The sequence below is a fragment of the Austrofundulus limnaeus genome, unplaced genomic scaffold (assembly GCF_001266775.1).
Source record: "Austrofundulus limnaeus strain Quisiro unplaced genomic scaffold, Austrofundulus_limnaeus-1.0 Scaffold105, whole genome shotgun sequence".
NCBI lineage: Eukaryota > Metazoa > Chordata > Actinopteri > Cyprinodontiformes > Rivulidae > Austrofundulus > Austrofundulus limnaeus.
In genome coordinates this window covers 956,875-966,282 of record NW_013952507.1, presented here as the reverse complement: position 1 = coordinate 966,282, position 9,408 = coordinate 956,875, and the positions used below count along the sequence as shown (strand labels likewise).

At 38.0% G+C, this 9,408-nt stretch overlaps 1 protein-coding gene across 1 annotated transcript in view; it reads right to left on the bottom strand.

The window, feature by feature from the left end:
* Window positions 1-9,408, bottom strand: part of metap1 (methionyl aminopeptidase 1) — a 19,851-nt gene that overhangs the window by 4,483 nt on the left and 5,960 nt on the right. Inside the window, exons 5-10 of the mRNA XM_014013757.1 lie at window positions 5,146-5,237; window positions 4,985-5,068; window positions 3,440-3,578; window positions 2,772-2,903; window positions 1,186-1,329; window positions 1,043-1,108 (exon numbers count right to left, since the gene is read on the bottom strand). Coding sequence (XP_013869211.1) covers window positions 1,043-1,108; window positions 1,186-1,329; window positions 2,772-2,903; window positions 3,440-3,578; window positions 4,985-5,068; window positions 5,146-5,237 — 657 coding nt within the window. The remainder of the gene's footprint in view (window positions 1-1,042; window positions 1,109-1,185; window positions 1,330-2,771; window positions 2,904-3,439; window positions 3,579-4,984; window positions 5,069-5,145; window positions 5,238-9,408) is intronic.

Genomic DNA, 9,408 nt, shown 5'->3' with positions numbered 1-9,408 from the left:
AATTTAACTAGTCTAGCTGTTTCAGTTTATATACATATGTGACCCATCACATGAAACAAGGGTTAAATCTAAAAGTTGTATGTGGAGAAATAGGCAGATAGTGTTTTGATTAAAACACTTGCAAAAATTAGTTTGTCCAAATAGAACAAATAAATGTGTTATCAATGTATCATTTCAATGAACTGTCTGAAATATTATCCTAAAAATTTTTTTTGAAGCTCTTTTGTTGAGCATTAGCAACAAAAAAACTGATTTTGAGGAAAAATGCCTAAAATTTTGAGATTTTCCCCGTGAGCTAGTAATGTTTTTGTTTCTTTCCAGCTGGGAAATCTCAATATTCAAATACTATGAGGTTTCTTTTTTAAAACGACACACAAAAAATCCTGATTAAAATTACATAAAATTAGGATTTAGACCAAATATTTATGTATTATTGTAACCAACAAGACAAATTAAATAACATCTCTGGATCTACTAACGATATCAGGATGATCTAAGTATCAAAATGTAGCTTTTAAAGCAGGAATCTGAAAATATGATTATGTCAAATTTGACTTAATCCTCATTTCGATGTGATGGGTCACATATATCAAGGCTGCCCAAACATTTTCCCAAAAATGAAAATCTGAGGGCTGCAGCCAAATGTAATACTGAAATATAAATACTTCTTAAGTACAGTCCTTTTATGTCAATGATTACGTCCTGCTGGAGTGTGACATGATTTGTTTGTGTACAAACTAATACAGTATCAGAGTTTTATATATTTATACTTCTCATTCAACCACAATTAAATTCACTAACTAGGAGGCACAATTTATATGGATGGTATTTATTTTTTTACAATAACAAGCTGGAATGAAAACAAGCAAAAATGTAACGACTTTCCACTTCTTGCCTTTTTTAAAAATGTAAGAAGTAGAAGTAAAAAGTAGGCTGAAAATAAATTACTCACGTAAAGTACAGATACCCAAAAATTCTACGTAAGTACAGTAAAGTATTTGTACTTTCCAACTCTGATGGTTCATGAACAGCTTCTACTCACCTTCACATATCATGGGCTCGATGGTGAACACGTGACCAGGCTTCATGACTCCAACTGCTTTGTTTTCTGTCAAACGAAACGTTAACGGTGATCAGAGACGTGAACCATCGCTGCTTCTACACTCCGGAGGCGCAGCTACTCACTGGCGTAATGCGGCACGTTGGGAGCGGTGTGGAAGAGTCTGTGGATGCCGTGACCGCAGTAACTTCTCACCACAGAGAAGCCGCTGGCCTGAGCGTGCTTCTGGATGACGTTACCCAGCTCTCTGTAGCGGACGCCGGGTTTCACTGAGGAGCAAACACAAAAGCGTTGTGTGTTTTCTCTCTAATTGTAACAAGAAGGCAGCGTGTGTTGTGCTCAGCCGAGGGGTAAAATCTAGATTTATGCCTTTTGATGTGTTTTTGAAGAACCAAAAAGATTCACGTCTCCTTGAGCTCTTTGAAAGTTCAACCTGCTGTTTCTTCTCTTAATGATTGCACAACCTTCAAAATAAAAGGTCACTTCAGCTCATAATGATGAATAATKTAGTTTTTCAATCAAATTCTGTGATGTTGGGAGATTTAGAACTCTGTTGGTAAAGTTCAGTCAGAAATATTTAAACACTATTTCAGAAATACACTAATTCTTATTTAAAATAAACCTGTTGCTTGAGGACTGAATGCATTTTCCAAAACACAAAATATTAATATTAAAGTTAAAGTTAGCAACCGCGCATGTCAGTGCTTCTATTCTGACTAAAATCCTGGTGCACGTAAACACTCGTCATTATCAGATTGTGCCCATGTAAACGATACATTCGGAGTATTTAATCCAGGGGTGCCCAAAGATTTTCCTTGAGAGGGCCAAAACTAAAAAAACATTTTCCCTGAGGGCCAAAATTAAAATCAGTCTAAGCGGGGTGGGCCAAATACAATAATATAATACATGAAATGCAAATACTTCTCAAGTAAAGTTGCACTTTTTTTAAATTTAAGCTAGCAGCCATTGTGGTTGTCCACATTTTGTTTGTTTGGTTATTTTTCAGCCCATGAACATGGAGAAAATTCAACGTATGCTCAGGCAGCAAAGGCTCCTGAGTCTTTTCATAATTTTAAATTTTGAGTATATGTGGTCTTGTAAGGTGTGAAAATCTAGATATGGACTTAAATCTAAGATAAATGTCTCTTGAAGTTACTTGTATTTTATATTTAATTTTAACACAATTCAAAGAAAGTCAGTACCATGAGTTAAGACTATCTGACTACAGCTCCTTGTACGTATAGTTGGACCAATTGTTGAAAAGACTAAGTGGAAATATAGTGTTTCTACATAAGACAGATTACAATCTAGTAACCAGGACAACTGGTGGTGGGCCAAATCAAATGGCTTGGCGGGCCAAATTTGGCCCATGGGCCACACTTTGGGCACCTCTGATTGAATCCAAATGCATTTCAATCTGATCAAAGAGTTTTGTGCATGTAAACATAGCTACTATCAAAGTTTACTAATCTCCTCCACTCTTCAAAATTTGTCTCCATTTCATCCACAACTTGATCAGCTTGGTGTCGCATCCAAAACAGCTCGACTTGAACTCTCCAGGCAGTTTATTGTGCAACACCACGGACGAGGACGTAAAAAACTGATCTCTGCACGGAGGGATGTACGCCCGATTATGTGGGGGCCTTAACTGTTCATTAAAAAAAAACTACAATTGTAGTCGGAAATGACCAAACAAAAAAAAGGTGCCTACCAGAGTCGATGGCTTGCATAAGGCATTCATACGTAGTCTGAACCAGCTTCTTTGCTCCTTCTTCCACCTCCCCGACAAAGAAGGTTTCATTGAGGTCACCATGAAAACCGTTGTGGTAGACGGTGATGTCCACTGTGTAAAGGAATAAAAAATAACGTCAGACTCACTGTGTTACATTAAAAAAAAACCTTATAGACTACTATATTTAACAAAAGGTAAAAACTGTCTATAGAGTTTAACAGCAGCAGGTGGTGGGACACCCATTAAAAAATAAAAATAAAATGCAAACAGGGAGGGCTACCAAAAGGAGCGTATCTGAGTGGCAGAGTCCCACTGGAAAAGCTTAATGAAACAATCTGTCTTGTCGGAGCACGGGCGAGACATGAGCTGCTGAAAAGTGCTCCATCAGACGCTCTGAGGGGAGCGGCGGATGGAAGACGTCGCCTTAGCAGAAACATTCATAAAGGGGCTAAAATTGGCCAAACTCCTGCTGACACCAATTCAGGAGGCTGCTGCCATCATTCATCACGACAGACAAATTGTTTGCTCCCTCGCTTATTAAAACATTTCCTCATTAAGAAACTAAAGCTGAAGTCTTTCTGAGTGCCAAGAAAGGATATTTAAACCGTGCTCTGGTCTAAAGAAGGGGTTTTGTGACGCGAGCGCACCGTTGAGGATATCTCCTTCCTGCAGGGGTCTCCTGTCCGGGATGCCGTGGCAGATGACTTCATTGACCGACGTGCAGCAGGATTTGGGGAAGTTGTAGTAGTTGAGGGGTGAGGGGTAACAGTTTCTTGCTATGCAGGCCTGAACAGAAAGAATAAGTTGGTTTACAGAGACAGATAATAAAGATGTGAGAGCTTTCTGCAGCTGACGGGCTCTGGTTTAATGTCTGTATAGACCCACCCTGCAGTGACTGATTGTCTGCATTTAACTCAAGTTAAAGTAATGTTTGAGAGGAGAACTGTTTACGTTAGAACACCTACATTATTCAGAAAGAGAGTCCGCAGATATTAAACTGCGTGGCAAAAGTAATTAGCTGCTCTGTGAGGCTGAACATGTTAAGAACAGGTATTCCTCCCATGGGAGCCATCTTGGTTTAACCAGTTACAATTAGGACCAAACAAAAACAGCTGATGCTAAGAGAAGCTGTAATAAAAGTCAATAAAATGTATCCTGATGGGAGTGCACCAGATTAAACCATAATCCACTGAATACGAGTTAGCATTAGCCTCAGTATATTAATGTAAACAGACGTGAACAGATCTGGAAAGTATAATAATCATACAAAATGACTTTTTTCTCTTTTTAAATAAAGTTTGAGATTTTATAGATGTGTTTTTAAAAAGGGTCAGTTTTATGTGTTTCTCAGGCATATAGTTCAATTCTATACCATAACAAAGTAACTATGTCACCTTCAGTTGTTAATAAAATGCTGTTTTTATGTATAAATTAATTTGACTTCACATGACAGCTGTTTCTTAACACCTTGAAATAGGCCTCTGTCTCTTTAAGAACCTTCTACCGCTTCTGTCAACCTATTTCTGTATTTCATCACAACAGCTTCATGCTGTTTACAACCGGTCTTAGGAGTGTTGTATTTTGATGTAATAATTGTAAAAAAAAAAAAGCAGCATTACATAATATGAGTTTTGGAAAACAGCAACTCAGGATACAACTGAACCGTATCGTCAAACTGGAAAGTAGGTTTTCTTAAGAACCGGAGCAGATAGAGGGACGGCATTTCAGCTTGTTAAGATATCTCCCAGTCATCATCGGTACTTCTCTCCTCTCAGTAGGGTTGTTTACAGCTCACGCAATTTCCGGTTAGCATCTTAGCTTAGCCTCCTTCACAGTGGAGCTGGCGTACATATACGTCGCGGCCAAACGATCCAATCATTTTAAACTTCAGCAGTGGCCACGCCTCCAGCCGAGAGTCCAGACCCTCGTACGAAGCAAAGTGAAGGACAAGGGTCTGGTTTTTACCAGGCTACAGATAGACCAAACAACCAAACAAAACAACATCAGTTGTTTTTCCATGATATAAAGCTAAAAAAAACTTGATTTTACATGATACTGCCCCTTTAAGAATAAAAACTAGTTCTGAATTTATGTGATTCCTTTAATATATGTTTTTAATCTGAAAAAAGAAACTCATTGCGCGTGCATTCATGCATTCTAAAATGACTCAGCGTGTGAGCGTGCATGAATACCAGATGCACAGCGTGGTCTATTTCTTCTGTGGTCACCCCTGGTTTCACCATCATGGCTGCGATGTCCAGGACTTCTCGCGCCAGCTGCACACAGACAAACACGAGTCAAATACAAAACCGCCACAAGAAAGTGACACGACAGAGCGGGTCCGTTTCTTCACCTTGCACACCACTCTCATGCCTTCGATGTCCTCGGGAGAGAGGATCTTGATCTGCGACGTGCCCTTCAGGAACTGCTCGGACTCAGACATGCCTGCGGGGAGGAGACAAGGACGGACAGCCGGCATCAATCACCCGTCAATACGAGGTGACGCTGATGAGCTCGTTCTGTTAGGACCTTGAAAAAGCAGCTGCTGCCAGTCTATTTTCAAATACACTGCTGGCTTTAAATTCCTCACTGATTGTTTTCCATCACAAATGATGGCTGAATAAATCGTAGGACTCAAAAGGTACGAAGCATCGTTATTATTATCATTATCAGTGGTGGGCACCAGTCCGCTAAAGCGTAAATCCGCAAATTGCGGACTTATATATTTTGTTTGCGCTTTAGCGGTCTTACTAATTTTTATAACTCATAAGCAGATTTGCGCTTTCTAAAATTAAAATGCAGTAGCGCTAATAACTAATTATCTACCAGTCATCATCATCTTGAACAGTGGAAGGTATGGATGTCAATGAATCACAACACACGTGATCTATCCAACAGCACCCCTCCCAGATAAAAACACATATTGGAAAGGTATACATCCTTGCTGACAGTTGCTCTCGGTCATGGTTCTCATTTCCCACAATGCTTTGTGTCTGCTTACGTAGCAGGAAGGCAATGTTTAGTACTCCCTTTCCCAGAAAAAACAGTAAACGTTTGTAATCCATACTAAAATTTTGTACGTATTGATTTATTTTACTTTACAATCGGAGCTCCTTCTTTTAAATAAATAAATAAAGTTTTAACGCTGGAGCTCAATACTTGACGTAATTGGTCGAAGCAATCCGCCAACAGGGTTAGACAGACATCTAGTGGTCAACTGGAGCAACTACATGAAAAACTTTCGTTTCTCGTCACAAATCAAATCCGTCATGTTCCCAGAACGCATCGCTTCAGTTTTCCAATAAACAGTTTTAAAATAATTTTATTGATGCTTCTTTAATGAAAAATCTACAACAAACAAAAGAAAAAGACAAAGAAGCAGCCGAACTAGCAATCCTCAACAACTTTTTAACTTTTACACCAGGAGCCAAAGTTCTGTTTCAGGAAATCACATCCCCAGCAATCGGCCGTTGTAGGATTAAGTTGTAAAAGGGTTCATACACTGCTAAGTGGCAGTGTTGTACATATATTGTACATGAATTGTTGCCAGCTAGTAACTGTCAAATTTGCGCTTTAAAATTAGCTTCCACTATGTCCTGATGCATCTCAGTAATCCAGGTAAAAAATCAAAGGAAAAAAAAAATTGTTTCAATTTTTTTTTTCCTTTGATTAGCTTCCACTAGTTTTTCTATGGCATAAGCATTTTTGAAGTTGTAGACCTAAATATTTTCATAAGCGCTTTAGAAATTGCAGAGCTAATTTTTGGGTTAGCGCTGCCCACCACTGATTATTATTAATATTTCTGCAGCTAGGCACTAGTTGGTACAGTTTGACCAATTACAAAATAAGTGTGTGAATCATCTAGCAGGTTTACCTTCTATGGTGTTTGACTCCTGGAAGCTTCAACAGGTCAGAGAGTACAGTTTATTCAACACAAGTTTATAAAAAATAAATACACTCAACAGAAACAACAGGGGGGGAAATTATTAATCTCTACAGCAGAAGCCAAGTCTACTTCTAAAAAGCCATGGCTTGGTTTAAAAGTGATCAGAACTCACCATAATAAAACTTTAATCAGATTCTCTTTATTTTTAGACACAAACGTGTTTCTTGGAACATCTGAGACAGAGAAAGATATTTGATGCTGAAGAACTGCAACACAAACGCATCACTTCTTGGTTTTGTTTATTATAGCCAGGTTTGATTTTATTTTAAATACCCTAGCTGTATTATTAGGACTGTACTGATATAWATTAACGAGAAAATGATAAAAGATGGGTTACTGAAGAAATATGAAACAGTATTATATTTATTCATATAAACTGTTCTAGATGGATTTGATGTTTTTGTTTATTGAAGATTATTGTTTCAGTTTATACTTGAGAAAAAAGGGGCAAATATAACATTTTTTCTTCTCTCTGCTGCCTTTCATTTCATTGTACTTTCTTTTTAATTCTACGTAGTATTAATTTTGTTTTAAAGAAATGAATAAAGTTTTTACATAGAAAATAAAATAAAGAAAAAATAAATTCATCATGTGGTTTGTACCTTGGTTTAAGGGGTTTAGAAGTATTCTGAATGGTAGATGTTTTACAGTTCAGAGAAAAGGTTTATGGAACTGTCTAGGTATTAAAATAAAAAACCTCCAAAACTAACTATATGTTCAAAAAGGAGATTAAGTCAAAGTTATTGGGAAAATATGTAATGTTTACTGGAAATATGTAAAAACAAAATATTTGCTTGTTTGTAAATTTGGACATTGTTTAAGCTTAAGTTTGTTGTAAGTTTGAGATTATTCTTAATTTTTCAATAAGGGCTCTGTTAAAGATTTTTGTTCTTCACTCCGCACCCTTTTCATTCAGAACTTGTTTTGTTCTCTCTTTTAATTATTATTTAAGTGAAATAAATTTTAAAAAATGTTCGGTACAGCAAAGAAAAAAAAGTATTAACAAATTCTAAAAAGACATTAACCCTCTCAGAAGCACTTGTTTGTTCGGTAAGAGGCTTTACTTGTAGCAGTTTCTGTACAACAAGCTGAGATTTTGCAACTATTAGTTTTAAAAAGTCGTACCATAAACTCCAAATCTGAAGGCATCTCTGTTTATTTTAAATAGTATTAAAAAAGGTTTGATTTACTTAATTCAACCTAAACTTAAAGCTAAATAAAAGGATAAACTAAATAAAATCTTCCGATGTGAAAATAGAAACCACATTAAATCTTGAACAGCCTCACTGAGCCTCTCAGCTGAGTGCTAACATGCTGTTCATTCACAGGTGGCTCGTATTAAACATCTGAAGATGTATTTAACCCGGCTTATTGGACACTAGGGGGTGTTTTAAAGTCTGTGAATTATGACCCGTTTGGCTTTCCATACATCCACCAATTGCTCTCTTGCTGCTGTGAGTMACCAGAAACTTCCACACTGATGATGAAGATGATGATGCTCACCCCTGATGAGGCCTCCTTACAGCAAAGCCAGCCTTGTTCTTTATTTATTGTGCAGAAAGTGCATCTTTTTGTAGATTTATTATTAGAATAAAACATCCATTACAAGCTAAATAATTCCAGAATATAAATTTATCTCTTTTTGCACCAAAATCTGGAATAAATAAATGATTAAACAGAAAAGTCGAGCTCCTGGAGGTGCAGTCCCATGGCACTGGTGACTCTGTTGCTCCTAATAAAAGTGCTCACACAGCGCATGCTTCGTCTGTTTCGACAGTTTTCCAGCTTGAATCCTGAACGTAAGGAGCATAAAAGGCAGCTCGCGGTGCCGCGGTGCTATGAATAACTAGCTGCTCCTGTGGAGACTACACTACAGCATCAGCACCTGAGCAGAGGAAGGCTTTAATGACACTCACACAGCCGAGGAGGGAGAACAGAGCAGGAGTGTTACTGGTGTGTGGAGAACAAGAGAAGAGCAGGKTTCAGAGCACATGACAAGAAATAGTGAACGTTCACCGTGACCTGCAGGTCGGTCCTTCACTAAGTTTACGCTAGTCAAAGCTGACGTCATCGCTAATTCACTCATTTATAATTTATTAACTCCCAACATCCAGCAAGATGATTGCTGGTTGGACACGAACAGTTGCTTAGCAACACAAACCTGAGACGGATTTGTGTGCGAGTTGAATAAAGCCGTCCTTTTGACCTGGAGAGCCAGCAACAGGGTCCGAATCTACTGAACTGTCTTTATTKGGGCTGGGTATCATGGCCAGTTCTCTACATCGATTTCATTTCCATTCATAACGTTCTGAATCAATTAATTACGATTCGATTCAGTTCGATTCGATTCAATTTGACTCACTTCGATCTGCTCTTACATAATGAAACGGTTCAACTGTGTAGCAAAATACAACATCACTATTTATTCTMTTCACTATAAACAACAGGTTTTAAGGACAAACTTTTAAATTAAACAGTTTAATCTTGAAGGAAAACTGTCACAAGTTTCAAAGGTTTTAAAGTAAAGGGTCCGACACACGGGCAGCGACAAACTACAGCGATTAACGGCTGTCATCGCAGCCAGGGTGAAACCCGACACACGGGACGCAATAGCGATCGCAGCGTTGCGAATCGCGCTCTCAGGTCGCTTGTCTTCACGAAATTTGATTG